This window comes from Pocillopora damicornis, chromosome 4, assembly GCF_964200805.1.
Source record: "Pocillopora damicornis chromosome 4, jaPocDami1.2, whole genome shotgun sequence".
NCBI lineage: Eukaryota > Metazoa > Cnidaria > Anthozoa > Scleractinia > Pocilloporidae > Pocillopora > Pocillopora damicornis.
In genome coordinates this window covers 8,648,279-8,675,549 of record NC_142673.1, presented here as the reverse complement: position 1 = coordinate 8,675,549, position 27,271 = coordinate 8,648,279, and the positions used below count along the sequence as shown (strand labels likewise).

At 38.2% G+C, this 27,271-nt stretch overlaps 2 protein-coding genes across 2 annotated transcripts in view; one reads left to right on the top strand and one right to left on the bottom strand.

Moving 5' to 3' along the window:
- The first annotated feature begins 5,554 nt into the window (after positions 1-5,554).
- Positions 5,555-13,635, top strand: LOC113669079 (uncharacterized). Its single transcript, XM_089202640.1, has 2 exons — positions 5,555-6,099; positions 7,141-13,635. The coding sequence occupies exons 1-2, from the start codon at positions 5,555-5,557 to the stop codon at positions 12,503-12,505; spliced, it is 5,910 nt and encodes a 1,969-aa protein (XP_089058766.1). The 3' UTR covers positions 12,506-13,635.
- A 551-nt stretch (positions 13,636-14,186) lies between these two features.
- Positions 14,187-27,271, bottom strand: part of LOC149046708 (deaminated glutathione amidase-like) — a 35,236-nt gene continuing 22,151 nt past the window's right edge. The window contains exon 3 of the mRNA XM_089202639.1: positions 14,187-14,822. Within this exon, the coding sequence (XP_089058765.1) occupies positions 14,655-14,822 (168 nt within the window). The 3' untranslated portion in view covers positions 14,187-14,654. The remainder of the gene's footprint in view (positions 14,823-27,271) is intronic.

Here is a 27,271-nt window from a genome sequence, read left to right as displayed (position 1 = left end):
GATCGTTTTCAAATTTATCCGGATAAGGCGTCCACACGGAGACGCTTAGCCAGCGTTTTCAAATTTATCCGTTTTCGGTGTGTGAAAACGCCGTTTACGTGTGGGCGGAACCCGTAACCGTATAAATATTTATCCGTTTTCAAATTTATCCGGATACGTGTGGACGGGGCCATAGAACACATCACATTGACCCAACCAGGTCCTAACCTCTGACCCCAGATCCGTTTGTGCGTAGTGGAAAATAATAAGTGCATTTAAAACAAATTGAATGTTAAAATAATGCAAGTAGATAATAGTGTCTGAAATAAAAACCGAAATGAAATTAGATAAAGAGGGAAATTAATAATCAATATACTGACAATATATAAAGTACGAAGTTCTCGCTGTTGTCCTGAAACGCATATGATTTAAGAAAAACTGTTACGGCACTTGACACTGATAATAAATGTCTTCTCTTTGTTTTCCACATGCAACTCTGTAATCTAAGTAACGCACTTTTCAACGGCAACAGCAGAAAAAACCTGAACCTGTTAACCTATACGTAGGTTATTACCAAGAGAAAATAGTGACAAAGTGACATTCATCAATCCCAGACGTCGAGCCAAGACGCATCCTTCAGTTGAGAAGCCTTGAAAAACACCCACCAGCCCCAATGAAAAACAACATCCAAGGCAATATCGTTGAAATGAAGTGTTTTTAAGCCCTAGAATAGCTGAAAGAGACACTGACATTTCCTGTAGTTCGTAAGCACTTTCCACGTGCAAGGCAAATCATACGCATGAATATTAATTTTGAACGCAATTTGAAATTCCAATTAGTTTTATAGCTTTGAAAGGCAGAAGCTAACATTGTTTAGAAAGAAAGGCACCGAAGGCTACAGATCGTGGTAAGTACTGTCTGTTTCAAAACAACCGACACAATACTATATATTCGCTACTGTTTCCTTAACATAAGTAAGTTCTTGGAGTTTAAAGCGTCCCACATCTCTCAATATAATCATGTCCTGCTTAACTGATGTGACTTGGCGGAAGGAAATTTAAATGTGTGCGATAGAAAATGAAAAACTAGGGGTTTATAAAGAACAGCCACAAACAGTGAGAACGGTTTGACATTTTGGATTTTTTTTACAACTGCTAGGCTTGATCAATAGATAAATTGCTTTAAACCAGCAGTAGTAATTTTGATGATTATTTGAGTGAGTTACCCCGGCGGCTTATGGAGTATAAAAATCCGGCCTACAACAGAGTCAATCGCCGTAAAACGTTGTCTATCGACCCTGTTTGCGCAGAAATCGAACTGCTATAGCGAAAAATGGAAATCGAGTGTCTACTACACGAGCTTTATTGAACCCGTTTTTTCTATCATTGGAAGGAAGATGATAAGAGATGTATAGCAATTTAACCAGCTTTTTAGCGTTCCATCTTCAGTTCACGTATTTCAGTTTCTAACTTTCACTACTGATGATGGATTTCAACATGCAAAAAAAAAATTCTCTTTGTTTTACAGGAAACGGCAAGCCTAAGTGTTCATCGCTTTTGAGCGGTAAGATTTTCATTCAAAGATCAATCACAGCATAAGTGGAGCTTCTTTCTGTAAAAGGTAAGCTATCTGTGTGTGATGATTCACTCTTCATTTTCCAGTAATCGCGACCTGCGTGACGAAAACAAATACTTAATAAGGAACACGGGTGGGTTTTATGAGCGTTGTTGCTTAAATCGACCACATTTCTCCCTACGTGTTCCCTTTAAGGGTATTCATCCTGATGAGAACGAAACATTGTAGCAATGGGGTAAGATCAAGAATGGTTCAGCTTTACATTGGTTAAATAACAGTAAAAAATTGATATATCTTTGGCGGATTTACAATTTGCTGCATTGAGTCATCATTCGAATAATTTCAGAAAATCTTAACGACTTCAGCTAATTTTTTATATTCGAAAATTTGGCAAACAAATTTGACGCCAAACGCTTGTATCCTCCTAAGGTCTTAAAATGCTCAAATTCCTTTAAAGAAAATCTGATGTTTAATTTTTTTGACTTTAGAAATATCTTACTTTTCAGAAACTGAAGAAATTTCAATTTCCAAAGCTAATCCATAAAAACAATCCAAGTTGTGGGTTTAAAGCGACGAATTAATAGTAACGGAGGGAATATAACCTCTCCTGACCGAAGCTAATGAATGTTTACTACTCTCACTCTTGTGGTCTATTATGGACGTGCCTTTAAACAAGTCTTACGACTGATTCTGTACTTGTGTTTCATCACAATCGTAAATTGTTGAGGTAGGGGGTGGTGGGAGTTGGGGGGCGGGGAGGGGGTAAAGGTATTTCAGGCCCCCTTGGATATCCCCCGCTGTTATTACTAATTTGTGACGTCATGAAGGAAAATGAAAAGCCCCTTGGAAGATATCGGACAAAAACGATGGAAATAGCAAATGATGAAATTTAAATGAGACAAATTAAAAAAAAAAAAATCCAGAACTGATGTTTGATACACTGGCCGTTTCACTAATGGTTTCACTAAATTTGAAGCGAGTTGAAAGCGTCTTTCTATCACCTAGAGGAAGACGGCTATGGATCATACTCGGTTTCAAATTTCACGGCGTCATGAAATCCTGAAATTGCAGGGAGTTTAGCTGTATTTACGCTCAGTGTACTGTTTTTTTCAGTCATGTGGCACTTGTCACCTATATTTCAACTCGCGTTTTTTCCTAACGTATGTATTTCTAATTTTATTCTTGGTAAATAAATGGGAAAATTTGGCGAAATTTTATTTTGTTGCTTGAAGATACTTGGCTATAATACACTCCTCAAGTTTTGAACAATTTTTAGAGAGCACAACGATGTTTTTAATGAAAAAATGCTTTGCTTTCTGACGAAAAAAATGCGGCAATTCTTGATTATCATATGGCGGCCGAGGGAGCCACCATGAATGTAAAACAAAAATTATATTAAGATAGAGATGATGCTACTGTGTGATATTTTGTCCTCTAACTTTGAATAATTCATTACCAGTGAGCAGGCAGTAACTTTTCTTTTTCGAGGCAAAAAAGGAGAAACATGTTTGCTGAAATTTATGGGAAAGAAAGTCGAAATCTAGCAATTTTAATTCGACATGATGGTGAATAACTCTTTAGCGCTGAGCCACTGACTGTGTTTAAAGAGCGCATTGTTTATTTATCAGTGTTCCACAAAATATGTTTTTCGTGTTGTCACGGGCGTGAGACAAAGAAAAAAATTCTGAGTTCCCATGAGGAATCGAACCTCAAACCCGCGCTCCGATGCTTAATTAAGTTCTTTGCTTCATGCAATCAATGGATTTACTTTCAGTTTTGTAGATGGCGTGACAAACAGAGCCACTATTTAAGTTGACGAATTCCCGATATTTTTTTCGTCGTTAAATTAACCTCTATTGGAAGGTTTCATTCCAATATCTTTGCTTTTACAAAATTAAATATGAAAAGTTTCTTGCTTTAAATGGCGAGTTCAATTTCATTCAATGAATTTTCATTTTCCAAAAGGTCTCTACCTCGCATGACTCATGTGACAATGTAATGAACACCCTACTGAGCGGAACGAACAGCCAGGGTCTCTCTCTTGGATGAGACTGGTTCCGAGTTTGGGTTTCTAATCAACGATTTCAGGATTACTCGTTGAAAAAAACAAAGCAAAACAAAAAAACCAAAAGCTAAAAAAATGTCTCTTTCGTTTACCACCTGTCTGCCATTCTGATCCAGGCTATAAGAAAAGAGAGCACTACAGTTAGAGAGCTTTTCCAAGGTCTACTATTGAAGCTTTCGAAATTTCTTGGACCACAAACGATCGCCAAATTAAACCCCACGGGCCGGTTATTTACACGAGGTCTCACCCAAACCACGGTCTTATGCAACCAGTAGGTCTCCAGCCTTAATCTGTTAGGTTTCAGACCTCTAGACAATTTTCACAAAAATAAATGTTTGGATAAAAGGTCCAGCTAAATCGAGGTTGTTTATGACGCGGTTTTGTTAAACAAAGGCTAACCTCTGTCTAAATAGTCGGCCCTAAAAGTTTGAGGACTACAAATAATTCTTTTGTATGAATGAAAAAATAAATAAAAAATAACGGAAAACTCTCTGTGTTTCTTTAAAGTAAACCTATACAATCAGTCAATGCAATAGAAATTTTTGACACTGAAAAACAAATAATTGAAAAAACCAATATTAATAAATAAATGGAGAAATTGGAGAAACTGAATGAATTTCACATTCGCTATAAAGGTCTGGTGCTATGATAGAGTCTGTTACCATTTCAAATATAACTGAAGCGAGTCATGTTTTTTTTTATCTAAAATGAATTACTAAACAAGTGATTACATAAAAAATGAAATTCTGTGCCTTTTTTCAGTGAAATTCCAAAATCAGCCAACTCACTACCAAATTAATTCAAAACAATGCTAACAAACAAATGAACAGAGAAATCGGAGGAAGAAAAAAAAAAAAGGAAGAAAGTATTTTCAATCGTACAGGGGTTGATTTTTAGTGTTAAGTATGAATGAATGTCACATTAGCTATGAAGGTCACACTGTGATGGGTTGGCACTTTCTTAGAGACTATTTACATTTCAAACTTGAAAGGAGTCAAGCTCTGTTGATCTGGAGTGAATTACAAAGTAACAAAAGTTGGGTTACTAAGTTTCAGCGAGCGCGAATTTTACGCGTCCACGAGTAAAAACTTAAATGATATGGATGGACAGCTCGTGTCATTAGAATGAAAATTGGTGATAAACGGAAAGAAGCAGTGGATTAGAGAAACCTGGGAACAGTACTCACATCGCTTAGTTACTAAAGTAGCATCAGTAACAGGAGATTCTGAAGAAATCTTGCATTTGATATCTGATAAACTGCTGGAGTGTACTTTGGGAGTTGACTGTAATGATATATCTTAAGCACTTCAAAATTGTTCATAGAATGTCTTGTTTTAAATAATTGTCTAACATAAATCCTATTGCTGACGTAGATTGAAAGCCTCGCAGCAGAAGTCTCTTTGGTGACGTCTTGTAGGATTCCTGTTCCTTTTTCATGGTCTCTGGAGGGTCTCACTTGGAAACAGTTGGAATACTACTTTGAAGCCACGGATACTTGAGGTACTTTCATTTTAATATCCATAACATGACTTTTCTTTGCAACTGTTTGTAATGAATGGAGCAGTTAATTGGAAAATATAGGAAAACATGTTTGTTACGAATCATCTGGAATTTCCTTTCCAGAATTAATGAGAAACTAAGAAAGTTGAGTGATAAGAGCACTTTTCGATTGAGTGTTGTTAAATCAAAACCTAAGTGATCCTAACAGCCAATCAGAAGAAAGAAAAATACCCTTTAAGAGCCAATGAGAACTCAAAGAGTATTCATTTAAAAGCATTTCCTTCACAGCCTCTTATCATTTACGTGTAAGGAAGAACTACTGACGAGCTAAGCCGTCAGCAGCATTTTTGCACGCTGTAATTTTTTTTTAATTACTCGCTTTTTATGTATAATGTTTCCTTCACTTCTTTCAAACTTACAGCAAAGAAGACCACAATGGACAACATAGAAGGAGTTTTAAACACAGTACAAGTGGTCCTGATAGGTATGACGATCGCCAATTTCCTTCTAAACACTGGTTGTTTTTTACCAGCCATAGAGTTGTGTGAGGAATGTTTGATTTTACTAAACAGTCAAGCGCTTGATAAGGATGGTCCAATTACCGACTCAATTCTCGTTAAGAGTATCTACACCATAATGGCCAAAGCAAGAGAGAAATACTTCAGGAAACTCCTTATCCTGCACCAGGACTCTGATGACACCTTCCCACAGGGTAGGTTTAATTTATTACTGGCAAATACACTTCAATTTCAAAAGAAGTTTGTGGAGGCCAGAGAATTTTATAAGGGAGCAATAAAAATCATGGAAACGAATGGCGACAAACAAGGAAAAGCAATTTGTTACAAAAACTTAGCAACATTACTTTATTCCTTTGAAGAATATGACAAATGTAAAAAGTATCTGGAGAAGGCCCTTGCGATTAGAAAGGAAATTGGTGACAGAGTCGGAGAAGCAGTGGATTACAGAGAACTAGGAGGACTGTCAAAAAAACTTGGTAACCATGACCAGGCACAAAAATATTACAAGAAAGCACTTGCCATCACATCGGAAATTGGTGACAGAGAAGGAGAAGCAATGGTTTACAGAAACCTTGGAACAGTGTTTCAATCGCTTGGTAATTATAACAAGGCACAAGAATATTACGAGAAAGCACTTGCTATCACATTGGAAATTGGTGACAGAGAAGGAGAAGCAACGGTTCACGGAGACCTAGGAATAGCGTTACAATCGCTTGGTAATTATAACAAGGCACAAGAACATTACGAGAAAGCACTTGCTATCACATTGGAAATTGGTGACAGAGAAGGAGAAGCAGCGGCTTACGGAAACCTAGGAACCGTGTTTCAAACGCTTGGTAATTATAACAAGGCACAAGAACATTACGAGAAAGCACTTGCTATCACATTGGAAATTGGTGACAGAGAAGGAGAAGCAATGGTTCACGGAGACCTAGGAATAGCGTTACAATCACTTGGTAATTATAACAAGGCACAAGAACATTACGAGAAAGCACTTGCTATCACATTGGAAATTGGTGACAGAGAAGGAGAAGAAGCGGCTTACGGAAGCCTAGGAACCGTGTTTCAAACGCTTGGTAATTATAACAAGGCACAAGAATATTACGAGAAAGCACTTGCTATCACATTGGAAATTGGTGACAGAAAAGGAGAAGCAGCGGCTTACGGAAACCTGGGAACCGTGTTTCAAACGCTTGGTAATTATAACAAGGCACAAGAACATTACGAGAAAGCACTTGCTATCACATTGGAAATTGGTGACAGAAAAGGAGAAGCAGCGGCTTACGGAAACCTAGGAACCGTGTTTCAAACGCTTGGTAATTATAACAAGGCACAAGAATATTACAAGAAAGCACTTGCTTTCACATTGGAAATTGGTTACAGAAAAGGAGAAGCAACGGTTTACGGAAACCATGGAAAAGTGTTTCAATCGCTTGGTAATTATAACAAGGCACAAGAATATTACGAGAAAGCACTTGCTATCACATTGGAAATTGGTGACAGAAAAGGAGAAGCAACGGTTTACGGAGACCTAGGAACAGTGTTTCAATCGCTTGGTAATTATAACAAGGCACAAGAATATTACAAGAAAGCACTTGCCATTACATTGGAAATTAGTGACAGAAAAGGAGAAGCAACGACTTACGGAAACCTAGGAACAGTGTTTCAATCGCTTGGTAATTATAACAAGGCACAAGAATATTGCAAGAAAGCACTTGCTATCAAATTGGAAATTGGTGACAGAAAAGGAGAAGCAACGACTTACAGAAACCTAGGAGCATTCTTCAAATCGCTTGATAATTATAACAAGGCACAAGAATATTACAACAAAGCACTTGCTATCGCATTGGAAATTGGTGACATGAAAGAAGAAGCAAACGTTTACGGAGACATCGGGAACCTGTTTACGTTACTAGGTGAACATAACAAGGCACAAGAATATTACAAGAAAGCATTGGCCATTAGAATGGAAATTGGTGACAGAGAAGGAGAAGCAGCGGATTACGAAGACCTAGGAACAGTGTTCCAATCGATTAATAATTATGACCAGGCGAAAAAATATTACAAGAGAGCACTTGCTATCACATTGGAAATTGGTGACAGAAAAGGTGAAGCAGCGAATTACGGAAACCTAGGAACAGTGTTTCAATCGCTTGGCAATTATGACGAGGCACATCAATATTACAAGAAAGCACTGGTCATCACAATGGAAATTGGTGACAGAAAAGGAGAAGCAGCGGTTTACCGAAATTTAGGAAGCGTGTTCCGAATGCTTGGTAATTCTGCCCAGGCGCAAGAATATCAGGAGAAAGCACTGGCCATCAGAAAGGAAATTGGTGACAGAAAAGGAGAAGCAGCGGATTGCGGAACCCTTGGAACCATGTTTCAATCGATTGGAAATTATGACGAGGCACAAGAATATTACGAGAAAGCTCTGGCCATCAGTCTAGAAATTGGTGACAGAAAAGGAGAAGCAGCGGTCTACAGAAATTTAGGAACAGTTTTTCAATCGCTTGGTAATTATGCCCAGGCGCAAGAATTTCACGAGAAAGCACTTGCCATCACACTGAAGATTGGTGACAGAAAAGAAGAAGCAGCGGTTTACCGAAATTTAGGAAGCGTGTTCCGAATGCTTGGTAATTCTGCCCAGGCGCAAGAATATCACGAGAAAGCAATTACCATCAGAAAGGAAATTGGTGACAGAGAAGGAGAAGCGTCAGATTACGGAAACCTAGGAGCATTCTTTCAATCGATTGGAAATTATGACGAGGCACAAGAATATTACGAGAAAGCACTGGCCATCAGTCTAGAAATTGGTGACAGAAAAGGAGAAGCAGCGGATTACGGAAACCTAGGAACATTGTTTCAATCGCTTGGTAATTATAGCAAGTCACAAGAATATCACGAGAGAGCACTTGCTATCATACTGGAAATTGGTGACAGAAAAGGAGAAGCAGCGGTCTACGGAAATTTAGGAACAGTGTGTCAATCGCTAGGTAATTATGCCCAGGCGCAAGAATATCACGAGAAAGCACTTGCCATCACACTGGAGATTGGTGACAGAAAAGGAGAAGCAGGGAATTACGGAAATTTAGGAACAGTGTTTCAATCTCTTAGTAATTATGCCCAGGCGCAAGATTATCACAAGAAAGCACTTGCTATAAGACTGCAAATTGGTGACAGAAAAGGACAATCAGCGGATTACGGAAACCTAGGAACAGTGTTCCGAGTGCTTGGAAATAATGACGAGGCACAAGAATATTATGAGAAAGCACTGGCCATCAGTCTGGAAATTAGTGACAGAGAAGGAGAAGCAGTGAATTACGGAAATTTAGGAACAGTATTTCAATCGTTAGGTAATTATGCCCAGGCGCAAGAATATCACGAGAAAGCACTTGCCATCACACTGGAGATTGGTGATAGAAAAGGAGAAGCAGTGAATTACGGAAATTCAGGTAGAGTTTTTCAATCGCTTGGTTATTATGACCAGGCGCAAGAATATCACGAGAAAGCACTTGCCATCACAATGGAAATTGGTGATAGAAGAGGAGAATCAGCGGATTACGGAAACCTAGGTGCAGTCTTCCAATCGCTTGGTAATTATGACAAGGCACAAGAATATTACAAGAAAGCACTGGTCATCAAACTGGAAATTGGTGACAGAAAAGGAGAAGCAGTGGTTTCCGGAAACCTAGGAACCGTGTTCCAATCGATTGGTAATTATGACGAGGCGCAAGAATATCACGAGAAAGCACTGGCTATCAATCTGAAAATTGGTGACCGAAAAGGAGAGGCAGAGGCTTATGGAAACCTAGGAACAGTGTTCCAATTGCTTGGTAATTGTGCCCAAGCACAAGAATATTACGAGAGAGCACTTGCTATCAGACTGGAAATTGGTGACAGAAAAGGAGAAGCAACAGATTACGGAAACCTAGGAACAGTGTTTCAATCGCTTGGTAATTATAACAAGGCACAAGAATGTTACAAGAAAGCACTTTCTATCGCATTGGAAATTGGTGACAGAAAAGGAGAAGCAACGATTCACGGACAACTAGGAACAGTGTTTCAATCGCTTGATAATTATAACAAGGCACAAGAGTATTACAACAAAGCACTTGCCATCACATTGGAAATTGGTGACAGAAAAGGAGAAGCAGCGGATTATGGAAACCTAGGAACAGTGTTTCAATCGCTTGGTAATTATGCTAAGGCACAAGAATATTACGAGAAAGCACTGGCCATAAGAATGGAAATTGGTGACAGAAAGGGAGAAGCAACGGACAACGGAAATCTAGGAACAGTGTTTCAATCGCTTGATAATTATAACAAGGCACAAGAGTATTACAACAAAGCACTTGCTATCACATTGGAAATTGGTGACAGAAAAGGAGAAGCAACAGTTTACGGGAATCTAGGAACAGTGTTTCAATCGCTTGATAATTATAACAAGGCACAAGAATATTGCGAGAGAGCACTTGCTATCAGACTGGAAATTGGTGACAGAAAAGGAGAAGCAACGGACTACGGAAATCTAGGAACAGTGTTCCAATCGATTGGTAATTATGCCCAGGCGCAAGAATATCACGAGAAAGCACTTGCTATCAGACTGGAAATTGGTGACAGAAAAGGAGAAGCAACGGATTACGGAAATCTAGGAACAGTGTTTAAATCGATTGGTAATTACGCCCAGGCACAAGAATATCACGAGAAAGCACTTGCCATCAGACTAGAAATTGGTGACAGAAAAGGAGAAGCAGCGGATTACGGAAATCTAGGAACAGTGTTTCAATCGCTTGGTTATTATAACAAGGCACAAGAATATTACCAGAAAGCACTTTCTATCAGACTGGATATTGGTGACAAAAAAGGGGAGGCAAGGGATTACGGAAACATCGGGACCCTGTTTTCGTTACTAGGTGAATGTGACAAGGCTCAAGAATATTTGGAGATAGCACTACGGATTCAAAAGAAACTTTGCGACAGAAGTGGAGAAGCAAGGTGTTATGGAAACTTGGGAGCTTCGTTTCTGTCACTCAGAAAATACCCTAAAGCAGATAAATATCTACAGCAATCACTGGCAATAGCAAAGGAAATTGGCGATAAACGTGGAGAAGCAGCAGTTTACGGTCATCTGGGGATAATTTCTTGTCATCTTCAGAATTATGAAAAGGCTCAAGAAAATCACGAGAAAGCCCTTGCAATCTGTAAGGAAATTGGCGACAGAGATGGAGAAGTAGTCGCATACAAAAATTTGGGGGCATGTTTCCACTCGCTTGACATATATAACGTGGCCGAAAAATACATCAATAGGGCCTTATTAATAAGCAAGAATATTGGACACAACTTGAACGAATTTCGTTGCCTTCGTCAACTAACGCTGTTGAAGCTATCACAATTTAATCTCAAAGAGGCCATGTCATATCTTTTTCAGTGTATTGGAAAATTCGACACGTTGCGAGGTTTCCTTAAAGATGACGATCAGTTTAAGACTTCTCTTTTAGAGGAGCACGGCAATTTCCCATACAAGTTGCTCAGCTACTTGCTTTCTTCTACCGGCGAGCCAAGAGATGCTCTTTATGTTGAGGAGCTGAGACGGGCAAGAGGCCTCGCCGACTTCATGGCAGCCAAGTACTCTGTTCAAGAGCTGATCTCAGGAAATCCACAGTCATGGCATGGCATTCAAAATATCATCCCAAAAGAAACGGACTGTACATGTCTTTATATTTCAGTTGAAAAAGAATATGCACGGTACTGGATTCTCGAAGCATCAGGAGCCATTCATTTCTCACGAAAGAAAGTGAGTCTGGAGAAACGCGTGGTGACCCAATTAGTTCCTGATTTGGACGAGTTTTTCAAAGAGAGCTTCCGCAGCCTTGGCATTTTATCTCAACAGAATTGCGAAGATCGATCATTAGATGACACAGAATCGATGCCACCTCACAAGCCCATGCGTGACTATGATCCAAAAGATTTCAAAACGAATCTTCAGTCGTGTTACGAGTTAATCATCGCTCCCGTGGCCGATTTACTGAAAGAGCCCGAGATTTTAATTGTCCCTGAATCCTGTATGTACCAAGTCCCATTTGCTGCCATTAGTGATGAAGGAGGACTCTATTTAGTGGACACTTTCAGGATCCGCGTCGTTCCCTCTCTGACGACTCTAAAGCTGATTCAGGACAGTTCCCCAGACTATCACAGTCAGAGAGGAGCACTGATAGTGGGTGATCCTGAGGTTGGCGAGGTGCTTTTGAAAGGAAAACGCACGATCCTAAAATCATTGCCATGCGCACGAAAGGAAGCAGAAATGATTGGACGACTTCTTGGAGTGACACCTTTGACTGGAGACCGTGCAACAAAGGAGGCAGTTCTTGATGCAATAAATTCGGTAAGTCTGATTCACTTTGCTGCCCATGGTGATCGCGAAAGAGGAGAGATTGCTCTCTCTCCTAATTGCCCCACCAATTTCATTCCACAAGACGAAAACTTCCTTTTGACGATGGCGGACATTTCAAAAGTTCGGCTGCGAGCTAAAATGGTGGTACTCAGCTGTTGTCACAGTGCTCGTGGGCAGATTAAAGCCGAGGGAATTATTGGAATCGCTCGAGCGTTCTTAGGATCTGGTGCTCGTTCAGTGTTAGCGGCACGGTGGGCCATAGAAGACACAGCCACGGAGGAATTCATGAGATGTTTCTACCAAAACTTGTTCCGCGGTAAAAGTGCAAGTGAATCCCTTCACGAGGCCAGGAAATGGTTGAGAAAGAACGGCTTCGAAAAAGTTTCTCAGTGGGCTCCCTTCATGCTTATTGGCGATAACGTGACATTTGATTTTGAAAATTGGTCCGGGTCTAAAACATCCAAACAGCCATGAGAGAAGCGAATCCTTTTAAATGGATCAAGTAAACTTTGCAACGGTCAATTGCCTTCCTGAAGGAAAAAAACGCAATCTGTGAACGACAGAAAACCTTTTCTGAGAGCGCTTATTAGCTATCTATGTGTAATAATCTGGAACATGAAGACAGTTCATAATTCAGTGTTTATGAACCAGCGGTTGAGCTGTTAACCCTTTACACCCTAACAACAGTATTCATATTCTCCATACTGTTCTCTAGACATTTCCTAGGGTGCTGACAAGGAGAATTCGTCTAAATAATCAAGAATTTCTTTAGTTGGTGATCATTTCCTTTATTCTCATGACCTCAATGAGTAATTCAGTGGTGATATTGTAAGGAGAAATAAGATGTTAGTCACTCTTAGGGTTTAAAGGGCTAACAATTTCAGAAGCCTTTCTGTTGGAGAAACATTAACTCATTAGTCAAAACAAGCAAAGGTTACGCAAGTATTTTTTGAGCGCGATAATTCAGTCAAGCCAAACAAAGTTTAAGATTCTTTTCCGCAAGTGATTAGTTACTCAAACGAGGCAAATTTTAAGACTTTTTTCTAGGAAGCCCTCCATTACATGTAAAGTCTATAACACAAAAAGTATTCCTGAAGGTTGAAATCACCTGAAAATTCTTGCCAGTCGGAAACTGTCTGTTGCCCTATATATATAATGAAGAGGCATTTTCTTAGAGTAGGACATAGTTATGAAATGTTTTGACAGTTCTTTCTGCAAGGAAATAAGTTCTAAAACCCCAGTAAGGTCAATATAGTGCTCCTCATGTCTCTTGCTTTAACACATTGTAATGCTCATACTTTTTATTTGAAATTGATTGCCTCAATGATCAGTTTTTTTTTCAAGGGCTAAATTTTTTAGCGATTCGACGAACATTTGTCTCAGAAAAGTTCTTGAGACTATCCTAGTCAAAGGAGAGTTTATTTTATCTTAAATGTTCTATTGTTGATACCTGTTTTTTCAATGATTCGACGAATATTTGTCTTAGAAAAAATTAGTGGGACTATTCTAATCAAATAACAAGTTTATATTATCTTAAATGTTTTATTGCTGATTCCTGTTTGTTTAACAGATACTGACATTTACTCCAAGCGAAATTTTCAAATAAAAATTATTCGTAATTAATTGCACGAATTCTTGTTGGTCAGACAGTTTTTCTCACAAGCGAGAAATAATCCAAGAAGAAGAAAGTATCAAATCATAGCGAATCATCTTGTTAGGACCGAACAGTTTTCGACTGAGAATCACCGAAAATCCAACACCAAAGTTATAACAACTACAAATCAGAACCAAGGTTAGCATCTTCATGAACCAATAAGAACTCAAAGTCAAACGAGAAAACCTGCTTGAAGTGCGGGAAAATGTGGGGGGGAACAAGTCGTGATTGGTTTTAGTTTTGCAGTCGATTGGTTGAGGAAGTACCGTGATTTTTCTAGAACAATCTTAGAGCGAAGTAAATGAAAAACCTAAGCTACCAGGATCACTTTCGATACTCATTTAAGAACTGCTCTATTTCTTCAATTGAAGAATGGCTAATTTTGAAAGTAATATCAACTAGCGTAGCAGGTGTTAGTGGAAGCGGTCAACTCCTCCCCTTACGTTCGGTCTTGTCGGCTTAATTTCGATGTCCTGCTATTGTTATAGCTTACTCATATATGGAGAAGATTCACCTTTTACTTTATTGTTATTTGAAGTTTTCCTCTAGCTAAAATATTTCATAAGGAAAACTTTGATTTAACAATCTGCCACCACATTCTGATCAAGTCGAGTTGCTTCAGGCGAAAAGGGGGTAAGTTTTTAAAGAAACTGTGGTACTGTGTCGGTAGGAAAGCTACCCCTCGAAACATCAGCTTTATAAACTCTCTAAGGTGGCTAATTTACGTTATCAACACAGTTGATAAAACCAAAGTATCTTGCTTCAGGAGAGCTAGATTGAGAGAGAAAGTGACTGGCGTCAAAGATTGAAGCGCATAATTATTTAGTGAACTTGGCTAAATCAGTTTGTTGTAGGGAATATTCGCGCTATTAGCAGTTCTTTTCTATTCTACACACTAAGTCAGCTGGAATTGAAATGAGAACGATAACAATTCTTTTTCGTGTCGAGGGCATTTTAGTTAAGACATACTCAAAGCTTCGGTCCCGAATTAAGGCTTCCATAGATATCAGTTCTCCGATGATCCATCAACGGCATCTGTTGCCGAACCTTGTTTAAGTATCCAAGGTCAATTTCTGCTACACACACGTCATTTCCTTCATGACACTGAGCAATAACACAGCCCCAAGGATCTACAACCTGCAGTGACATGAACAAGAACAATACTCAGTACACGAGGCCTGCTAAGAAATGACTTTTGTTCAGTAATTATATTACCAATTAACTTATTATTAAGTTATTATCAATAACTGAATAATAATCTATCGAAGTTTTTTAATTGATATCTTTCTACTCTAAGTTCCTGTTGGCTCTAATTAGCTATTGGTTCAACGACATTGAATCAAAAAGCTCTTTATACAGCTAAGCAAAAACACATTCACTGTTACATGTTGCATACGGGATTGTAAGACCGTCTATGCACGTTACACACGATGGCATGACCGTAAAACCGTTCTTGCACGTTTAATACATACTATGGCGTGACCGTATAACCATCGTCACATTTTATCCCGTGGCGTGACCATAAGATTGTCGCAACACAGTATATACCATGACGTGACGTGTCACCGTTCTTACACGTTTACACATACTATAGCGTGATCGTATAACTATCGTCACATTTTATCCTGTGGCGTGACCATATGATTGTCGCAACACAGTATATACCATGACGTGACGTGTCACCGTTCTTACACGTTTACACATACTATAGCGTGATCGTATAACCATCGTCACAAGTTACACATCATAGCGTGACTGTGTGACCGTCACAACACTTTAGATACCATATGTAATATATACATACCAGACCGTAAGACCGTCGTTTAGCTTTATGCTGTCCTGTTTGTGCAGCAGCTATGACATAATATTGGTTCTCCACAGCACGACATCTTAACAAAACCTGAAAAGAAGTAAAAAAATCTATTTTGAAAAAGAAATATATAAATAATGAAAAAATGGAAGTCAAGCCGTGATGGTGATCTTCATAGTTACGCACGGAGAGTAAAAGAGGCGATTCACTCAACCCTTATATAACAACTTACCATCATCATATTCTCCATACTGTTCTCCTTATATAACACCTTACCATCATCATATTCTACATACTGTTCTCCTTATATATCAACTTAGCATCATCATATTCTACATACTGTTCTCCTTATATAACAACTTAGTATCATCATATTCTCCATACTGTTCTCCTTATATAATATAAGGAGAACAGTATGTAGAATATGATGATGCTAAGTTGAAACTGCCATAAACCTGCAAGACTCCTGGCCTTGAATAATAACACCACACACCAAATAAAAAGAAAAAGATTTATTGGAGCCGAACGTGCTTGATACTAAGAGTGTGGGTTGAAACTAAAACGAAAAAAAAAGCAAAAAGGTTACAAGTTGCGACTAAGGTAAATTAGTAAAGAAATAACAAAACTGCAAAACGAGGACTGTGAAATACACTTACATTGTTTTGGCCAGAGAAAACTTCTGTAAAGAGGACTGCGAATAACGCGAAGAGGCTAGAAACAAACTAAACAGAACTGCGCTAAGCGCGGACCAAACTGAACTCACCAACTGTACTGACAAACTACGATATTCAAATACGCTAGAAAATGCGGAAAATAAAACTATAGAAAGGCGATAATGAAGATGAAACAGCACGGAAACGCTAACGAGGGCACGAAAACTGACAGAAAGAGATAAACACCTAAATTAACGCCAAAAAAGAAGACTAAACAAATGAACGAAAGGAAGTATAAACTAATTTGCGTACGCAAAGGAAAAACAAATTAGGCAAGAACGAATAATCAAAAAAAAATGTTACACTTGAATCTAACATAAGTTGTTAAATAAGGAGAACAGTATGGAGAATATGATGATGCTAAGTTGTTATATAAGGAGAACAGTATGGAGAATATGATGATGCCAAGGTGTTATAAGGTGTTATATAAGGAGAACAGTATGTAGAATATGATGATGCTAAGTTGTTATATAAGGAGAACAGTATGTAGAATATGATGATGCTAAGTTGTTATATAAGGAGAACAGTATGGAGAATATGATGATGGTAAGTTGTTATATAAGGAGAACAGTATGTAGAATATGATGATGCTAAGTTGTTATATAAGGAGAACAGTATGTAGAATATGATGATGCTAAGTTGTTATAACACCTTACCATCATCATATTCTACATACTGTTCTCTTTATATAACAACTTAGTATCATCACATTTTCCATACTGTTCTCCTTATATAACAACGTAGCATCATCATATTCTACATACTGTTTTCCTTATATAACAACTTAGCATCATCATATTCTACATACTGTTTTCCTTATATAACAACTTACCATCATCATATTCTCCATACTGTTCTCCTTATATAAAAACTTAGCATCATCATATTCTACATACTGTTCTCCTTATATAACAACTTAGCATCATCATATTCTACATACTGTTCTCCTTAGATAACAACTTAGCATCATCATATTCTACATACTGTTCTCCTTATATAACAACTTAGCATCATCATATTCTACATACTGTTTTCCTTATATAACAACTTAGCATCATCATAATCTACATACTGTTTTCCTTATATAACAACTTAGCATCATCATATTCTACATACTGTTTTCCTTATATAACAACTTACCATCATCATATTCTCCATACTGTTCTCCTTATATAAAAACTTAGCATCATCATATTCTACATACTGTTCTCCTTATATAACAACTTAGCATCATCATATTCTACATACTGTTCTCCTTAGATAACAACTTAGCATCATCACATTCTACATACTGTTCTCCTTATATAACAACTTAGCATCATCATATTCTACATACTGTTTTCCTTATATAACAACTTAGCATCATCATATTCTACATACTGTTTTCCTTATATAACAACTTACGATCATCATATTCTCCATACTGTTCTCCTTAGATAACAACTTAGCATCATCATATTCTCTATACTGTTCTCCTTATATAACACCTTACCATCATCATATTCTCTATACTGTTCTCCTTATATAAGAACTTAGCATCATCATATTCTTCATACTGTTCTCCTTATATAACAGCTTAGCATCATCATATTCTCCATACTGTTCTCCTTATATAACAACTTAGCATCATCATATTCTACATACTGTTCTCCTTATATAACAACTTAGCATCATCATATTTGTGATGTTTTGAATGGATTTCAAAACAAGATGCAAACGATTGACAACGATTTAATGAACAGTTGTAAGAAGACGTGTTACAACATCGGTGGACGCCATGATCGTTCTGCTACATATCCCATAGTTCCTAGCGAACATCCGGTATCGATAACTTCCGGTTTACATGAACATTTCATCTCTTTCTCCCTAGTGGGTAACTCTCTAGAATGATATGGAAAAAAATAAAATAAACTTCAACTAATCAGTGTCCATTAAAACTATGACTACTGACTGGAATCAAAATCCAACGAAAACGAACGTTTTTGTACAGGCGACAGCATTTTAACATCAAACTATACTGACACAGTGTAGAGTTCACAGTTCAATAAGAATCTAGGCTTACAAATCAAGAATCTGGTGGGGAATTCGTTTCCTGGAAGATCTACGCAATGGTGGTTGACCAACCGGGTGAGATGCACCAGCTTGGCGCTCTGGGATAGGGCTAAATGAACTTGTAGGATTAGCTTGCACGCCAGGGGAACTCACAGGTTTTGATGCAGACGGGTCAGAAGCATGAGCACGTGTACGTGCAGCAGGCAGCTCTTGTTGGTGTTTGATGTCAGCTGGAGAGCTGAAACCACTGTCATGAGACGGATCATCATCACAGTTGATGACTGACTGGTCCAGAGTTTTAAAGAAAGAGGAATTTCTGGTAACTGTGCGATTCTCGTTTTGAGCTGTGATCATGCTGCCTTTCTTATCCACTACAGTCAAGGGGGTAGGGTCGTAAACAGTTACACCTTTAGACGCAGTAAATGGTCTCTTCACTAGTACGGTTTCACTAGGTGAGATAGTGCTGGGTTTCACATAAACCTTGCTGTCAGCATGAGCCTTGAACTAGGATTTCTGCAAGAAATCGCGTTCGCGTACGATCTCCGACACAGGGTCAACGTAGTTGGTCTGTGGTAGCTTGTTACGCACAGGACGTTTCAGTAACAATACTGCTGGGGCCACACCAGTGGTTTGATGAGGAGAGGTTCGATAGTTTCTCAGAATCGCTTGCAGTTCCTTTCTCCAGTTTCTTCCTTCCACTTTAGCGGCTTTAAGACACTTCTTCAGTGTTTTCACGAATCTCTCTACCTCACCGTTGGCCCTAGGCCATAATGGGGTTACCTTGCGATGCTTGAAACCAAGCGCATGAGCAAACTTGGCAAACTCTTCTCCGTTAAAAGGTGGACCATTATATGATCTAACAATCTTGGGAGTTCCGAATGTAGCAAATAGCTGATCTAACTTAGGTATGACAGCACTAGCGGACGTTGAGGACACTGGTTCTACGAACGGGAACCTTGAATAATCATCAACCAGTAGAAGTAGGGTTTCACCCTCAACATGCGCAAAGTCGATGCTTACTTCATCAAAAGGGCTGTCAGGAAGAGCTGATACTTGAACAGGCCCTCTAGCGTACACTGGGGTTACAACTTGGCACGGTAAACAGGCCTTGACCTTTGTTTCAACCATCTTGTCCATGCATGGGAACCACACCTTCTCTCGCAGGAGGGCCTTAGTTTTAACTATGCCCAAGTGACCTTCATGGGCGATGTCAACAATTCGTTCTTGCAGCGAAGCAGGAACTACTAAGCGATCAGATTTTAACAAGACAGTGTCAGTGCAGGTTAATTGCTCCTTGACTTGCTCGTAGCGGGATAGCTCAGATAGTGATACACCAGGTGGCGCCTTATGCCAGCAACCAGATTTCAGTGCAGACATAACCGCTTGTAGCACTGGATCTGTTGCGGTTGCAGATTCTATCTCAGACAATGTTACAGCTTTTGGTACTGTATTTCTTGTAATAAAGTAGATGTGGTCTTCAGACTCGATTTCATAATTGTGAGATTCCAAGTCTCCTACTGGGTGTCTCGAAGCATAATCTGCTGGGTTTGGGACGGTTTAGAGGTGGGGTTGTTAAACAAGGAAACCAGAGGTTGATGGTCTGTGATTAATTTAAATTCCCCTCCATAGATGAACAAGTGAAAGCGCTTTACAGCCCAGTAAACTGACAAAGCTTCACGATCAATCTGTGGATATCTAGCTTGAGTTGGTGTCAGTGGGGAACTGGCATAATGCAAAGGTGTCACTTCATTAGTCGAAACATCTTTCTGGGTCAGGACAGCACCTAGACCAATGGGACTACCATCGACAAAGATGGAAGTAGGTTTCTTTGGATCAAAGTATCCAAGGGTAGTCTTGGTAGATAGTGCCGCTTTTAGGCGTTCAAATGATGACTGTTCCTCCTCAGTTCACTGCCACTTCACTCCATTACAGGTCAGCTGTCGAAGAGGTCTGGTGATTAGTGCAAAGTTCTTGATGAACCTAGAGCAGAACGCAGCCGAGCTAAGGAGGCTTCGTACTTCAGATACATTGGTCGGTGGCACAACATTTTGAAGAGCTTCAACTTTTTTAGGATCAGGTGACATGCCCTTTTCAGAGAACACATGGCCAAAGAAGAGCATAGTGGGAACTCGAAACTGACACTTAGGTAAGTTTATTGTTAGACCACTCTCCTGGAGTTGACGGAACACTTGTCTCAGATGTTGGTCATGAGTGTCCTTGTCTGCGCCCCCAACACAGATGTCATCACTGATGTTCTTGACGCAGGGTATGCCAAGGATTGCATCACCCACCTTCTTTTGGAAGATTTCTGCTGCGCACGAGAGGCCAAAATTGAGACGTTTGTATTGGAACAGTCCAACGTGTGTAGAAAACGCGCTCAGTGCTCTCGAGTCGGGGTGCAATGGGATCTGGTGGTACCCTTGATTTAAGTCAATCTTACTAAACAGTTTACAACCGTTCAAGTCCGACACTACATCATCGATGGTGGGTATGATGTGTCGCTCCCTGATGATAGCTTTGTTTAATGAACGCATGTCTACACAAATTCTAATCTCGTTCGGTTTATTCGACTTGGGCACAACAACAATTGGCGATACCCAAGGGGTGGGGCCTTCTACGCGTTCAATGATGTCATCATTTTCAAGTTGTTTGAGTTTTTCCTCCACCTGTTTCCTTACATGGAAAGGGACTCGGCGATGTGGCTGTGCCACGGGTTTGACAGATTCATCTACATGTATGCGTGCTGGTTCACCTTTGTACTTGCCCATTCCACTGGTTAGATTAGGAAATTCCTTGAGAAAATCTGGGGCATCAGGTGGCAGGTTACCAGGAGGTTCGACCGTACTGACAGCTTTAATAAGATTTAATGTTTGTGAGGTTGTCCAGCTAAGTATGGAGCTTGATGAACCCTTTGCGACATAGAATGTTTCTACGGATGAACAGCTACCACTGGTGACAGTAGCTCGGAACTTTCCACACAGGGTTAGTGGCTTATCAGACATGTATGGATACACTTTGGCACTTGTTTCAGCCAGTTGTGGCTTTGATTTAAAGCCATCAAAGTCTTTCTTGCTTAAGATATTCACGGTTGCTCCTGAATCTGCCATTATGCGGATAGGTGTGTTCATGATCGTGACCTGAAAGATAGGCTTACCAGCTTGGTGTCCCTGTGCACCAATGTTAAAGGTATACTCTTCGCTGTTGTCACTATCAACACCGGCTAGAGATGACATTTCACTACTCGGAGACTCTTCAACATCTGCAGACCTGGCATGGTGTTTACCTTTTGACGGTTTCTTTGGGTGCGAAGATTTGGACCGATTATTGGGTTTGCCACGACAAACTTTGGAGAAATGGTTCATTTTGCCACAGTTCAAACACTTTTTACCTTGAGCAGGGCAAGTTCCTTGATGTGGGTAATTTCCACCACATAAACAACACCTATTGTTACGCAATCCAGGCTTTGGTAGACCACGAGAATTCTCTTTCTGCTGAACGTCGGTTGCTTTATTTCTACCATAGCCCACTGCGTTGGATTGCTGTTTCTCCATCTCAGTGGTCTGTTCGTCGGCGGTTTCCATGGCGCGAGCTACTTTCAGTAAGCTCTCAAGATTGAGGCTCTGTTCGATTGCTTTACGTCTCAGGCGAAGCGATGAGGTTCCTTGAATAATCTGCCGCTTAATTTCCAGTCCGGGATCGGCGAACTGACACTTGCGTGCTAACAGCTGGAGACGTGTGTAAAACTCGGTAATGTTTTCACCAGACTTTTGCATTTCCTGACGAAAGGCATAGACGTGATAATCCACACACTTTTGAGGCTCAAAATGATCAGTAAGAGCCTTTACAGCAGTCTTGTATTCGTTACTTCCTTCCGGCGGTTCTGGAACGGTAAGGGTCTCAAACACATCACAGGTTTTTTCTCCTACGTAATGCAATAACATGGCTTTCTTTTGAGATGCTCGGGTAATTTTCATTGCTGTAAACATGTTGTCCAAACGCTTGACATACTTCTCAAAGCGAACGGGTACTGTATCTCTTGGTTGAAGATCAAACTCAGGAAAGGTCGGTAGGTTAATTGCCATTGCAGAAGCTGTTGAAGGCTGCGAAGGCGAAGTGGTTGATGAAGAATCTGCAGGCATTGAAAACAAGGTTGATCGGTAAGATTTTCCGGTTGATTTAACACTTTAAACGCAAAGATTTCCGTCTTCGATTACTTGCATCCCATCCTCGTCGCCATTTCTGATGTTTTGAATGGATTTCAAAACAAGATGCAAACGATTGACAACGATTTAATGTACAGTTGTAAGAAGACGTGTTACAACATCGGTGGACGCCATGATCGTTCTCCTACATATCCCATAGTTCCAAGCGAACATCCGGTATCGATAACTTCCGGTTTACATAAACATTACAATATTCTCCATACTGTTCTCCTTATATAACAACTTAGCATCACCATATTCTACATACTGTTCTCCTTATATAACAACTTAGCATCATCATATTCTACATACTGTTCTCCTTATATAACAACTTAGCATCATCATATTCTCCATACTGTTCTCATTACATAACACCTTAGCATCATCATATTCTCCATACTGTTCTCCTTATATAACAACTTAGCATCATCATATTCTCCATACTGTTCTCCTTATATAACAGCTTAGCATCAGCATATTCTCCATACTATTCTCCTTATATAACAACTTAGCATCATCATATTCTACATATCGTTCTCCTTATATAACAACTTAGCGTCATCATATTACCTATATTGTTCTCCTTATATAACACCTTACCATCATCATATTCTCCATACTGTTCGCCTTATATAACAACTTAGCATCATCATATTCTACATACTGTTCTCCTTATATAACAACTTAGCATCATCATATTCTACATACTGTTCTCCTTATATAACACCTTACCATCATCATATTCTCCATACTGTTCTCCTTATATAACAACTTAGCATCATCATATTCTACATACTGTTCTCCTTATATAACAACTTAGCATCATCATATTCTCCATACTGTTCTCATTACATAACACCTTAGCATCATCATATTCTCCATACTGTTCTCCTTATATAACAACTTAGCATCATCATATTCTCCATACTGTTCTCCTTATATAACAGCTTAGCATCAGCATATTCTCCATACTATTCTCCTTATATAACAACTTAGCATCATCATATTCTACATATCGTTCTCCTTATATAACAACTTAGCGTCATCATATTACCTATATTGTTCTCCTTATATAACACCTTACCATCATCATATTCTCCATACTGTTCGCCTTATATAACAACTTAGCATCATCATATTCTACATACTGTTCTCCTTATATAACACCTTACCATCATCATATTCTCCATACTGTTCTCCTTATATAACAACTTAGCATCATCATATTCTACATACTGTTCTCCTTATATAACAACTTAGCATCATCATATTCTACATATTGTTCTCCTTATATAACAACTTAGCATCATCATATTCTACATACTGTTCCCCTTATATAACAACTTAGCATCATCATATTCTCCATACTGTTCTCCTTATATAACAACTTAGCATCATCATATTCTACATACTGTTCTCCTTATATAACAACTTAGCATCATCATATTCTACATACTGTTCCCCTTATATAACAACTTAGCACCATCATATTCTACATACTGTTCTCCTTATATTGCAACTTTGCATCATCATATTCTACATACTGTTCTCCTTTTATAACAACTTAGCATCATCATATTGTGCATACTGTTCTCCTTACGTACCCACTTAGCATCATCATATTCTCAATACTGTTCTCCTTATATAACAACTTAGCATCATCATATTCTCCATACTGTTCTCCTTATAAAACAACTTAGCATCATCAGATTCTATATACTGTTCTCCTTATATAACAACTTAGCATCATCATATTCTACATACTGTTCTCCTTATATACCAACTTAGCATCATCATATTCTACATACTGTTCTCCTTATATAACACCTTAGCATCATCATATTCTACATACTGTTCTCCTTATATAACCCCTTACCATCATCATATTCTACATACTGTTCTCCTCATATAACACCTTAGCATCATAATATTCTACATACTGTTCTCCTTATATAACAACTTTGCATCATCATATTCTATATACTGTTCTCCTTATATAACAACTTAGCATCAAGATATTCTACATACTGTTATCCTTATATAACAACTTCGCATCATCATATTCTACATACTGTTCTCCTTATATAACAACTTAGCATCATCATATTCTATATACTGTTCTCCTTTTATAACAACTTAGCATCATCATATTCTCCATACTGTTCTCCTTATGTACCAGCTTAGCATCATCATATTCTCCATACTGTTCTCCTTATATAACAACTTAGCATCATCATATTCTACATACTGTTCTCCTTATATAACACCTTACCATCATCATATTCTACATACTGTTCTCCTTATATAACACCTTAGCATCATCATATTCTACATACTGTTCTCCTTATATAACAACTTAGCATCATCATATTCTACATACTGTTCTCCTTATATAACAACTTAGCATCATCATATTCTCCATACTGTTCTCCTTATATAACAACTGAGCATCATCATATTCTCCATACTGTTCTCCTTATATAACAGCTTATCATCAGCATATTCTCCATACTGTTCCCCTTATATAACAACTTAGCATCATCATATTCTACATATCGTTCTCCTTATATAACACCTTAGCATCATCATATTCCCTATATTGTTTTCCTTATATAACACCTTACCATCATCATATTCTCCATACTGTTCGCCTTATATAACAACTTAGCATCATCATATTCTACATACTGTTCTCCTTATATAACAACTTACCATTATCATATTCTACATACTGTTCTCCTTATATAAGACCTAACCATCATCATATTCTTCATACTGTTCTCCTTATATAACAACTTAGCATCATCATATTCTACATACTGTTCTCCTTTTATAACAACTTAGCATCATCATATTCTCCATACTGTCCTCCTTATATACCAGCTTAGCATCATCATATTCTCCATACTGTTCTCCTTATATAACAACTTAGCATCGTCATATTCTACATACTGTTGTCCTTATATAACAACTTAGCATCATCATATTGTACATACTGTTCTCCTCATATAACAACTTAGCATCATCATATTCAACATACTGTTCCCCTTATATAACAACTTAGCACCATCATATTCTACATACTGTTCTCCTTATATTACAACTTAGCATCATCATATTCTACATACTGTTCTCCTTTTATAACAACTTAGCATCATCATATTGTGCATACTGTTCTCCTTACGTACCAACTTAGCATCATCATATTCTCAATACTGTTCTCCTTATATAACAACTTAGCATCATCATATTCTCCATGCTGTTCTCCTTATAAAACAACTTAGCATCATCAGATTCTATATACTGTTCTTCTTATATAACAACTTACCATCATCATATTCTACATACTGTTCTCCTTATATACTAACTTAGCATCATCATATTCTACATACTGTTCTCCTTATATAACAACTTAGCATCATCATATTCTGCATACTGTTCTCCTTATTTAACACCTTACCATCATCATATTTGCCATAATGTTCTCATTATATTACAACTTAGCATCACCATATTCTTTATGCTGTTCTCCTTATATAACAACTTAGCATCATCATATTCTCCATACTGTTCTCCTTATATAACAACTTAGCATCATCATATTCTACATATTGTTCTCCTTATATAACAACTTAGCATCATCATATTCTACATACTGTTCTCCTTTTATAACAACTTAGCATCATCATATTGTGTATACTGTTCTCCTTACGTACCAACTTAGCATCATCATATTCTCAATACTGTTCTCCTTATATAACAACTAAGCATCATCATATTCTCCATACTGTTCTCCTTATAAAACAACTTAGCATCACCATATTCTACATACTGTTCTCCTTATATAACAACTTAGCATCATCATATTCATCCTACTGTTTTCCTTATATAACAACTTACCATCATCATATTCTACATACTGTTCTCCTTTTATAACAACTTAGCATCATCATATTCTCCATGCTGTTCTCCTTATATACCAGCTTAGCATCATTATATTCTCCATACTGTTCTCCTTATATAACAACTTAGCATCATCATATTCTACATACTGTTCTCCTTATATAACAACTTAGCATCATCATATTCTACATACTGTTCTCCTTATATAACAACTTAGCATCATCATATTCTACATACTGTTCTCCTTGCATAACAACTTAGCATCATCATATTGTACATACTGTTCTCCTTATATAACAGCTTAGCATCATCATATTCTACATACTGTTCTCCTTGTATAACAACTTAGCATCATCATATTCTACATACTGTTCTCCTTATATAACAACTTAGCATCATCATATTCTCCATACTGTTCTCCTTATATAACAACTTACCATCATCATATTCTCCATACTGTTCTCCTTATATAATAACTTAGCATTATCATATTCTACATACTGTTCTCCTTATATAACAACTTAGTATCATCATATTCTACATACTGTTCTCCTTATATAACAACTTAGCATCATCATATTCTACATACTATTCTCCTTATATAACAACTTAGCATCATCATATTCTCCATACTGTTCTCCTTATATAACAACTTAGCATCATCATATTTGCCATACTGTTCTCCTTATATTACAACTTAGCATCATCATATTCTTTATGCTGTTCTCCTTATATAACAACTTAGCATCATCATATTCTACATACTGTTCTCCTTATATAACACCTTAACATCATCATACTCTCCATACTGTTCTCCTTATATCTCAACCTAGCATCATCATATTCTACATACTGTTCTCCTTATATAACACCTTACCATCATCATATTTTACATACTGTTCTCCT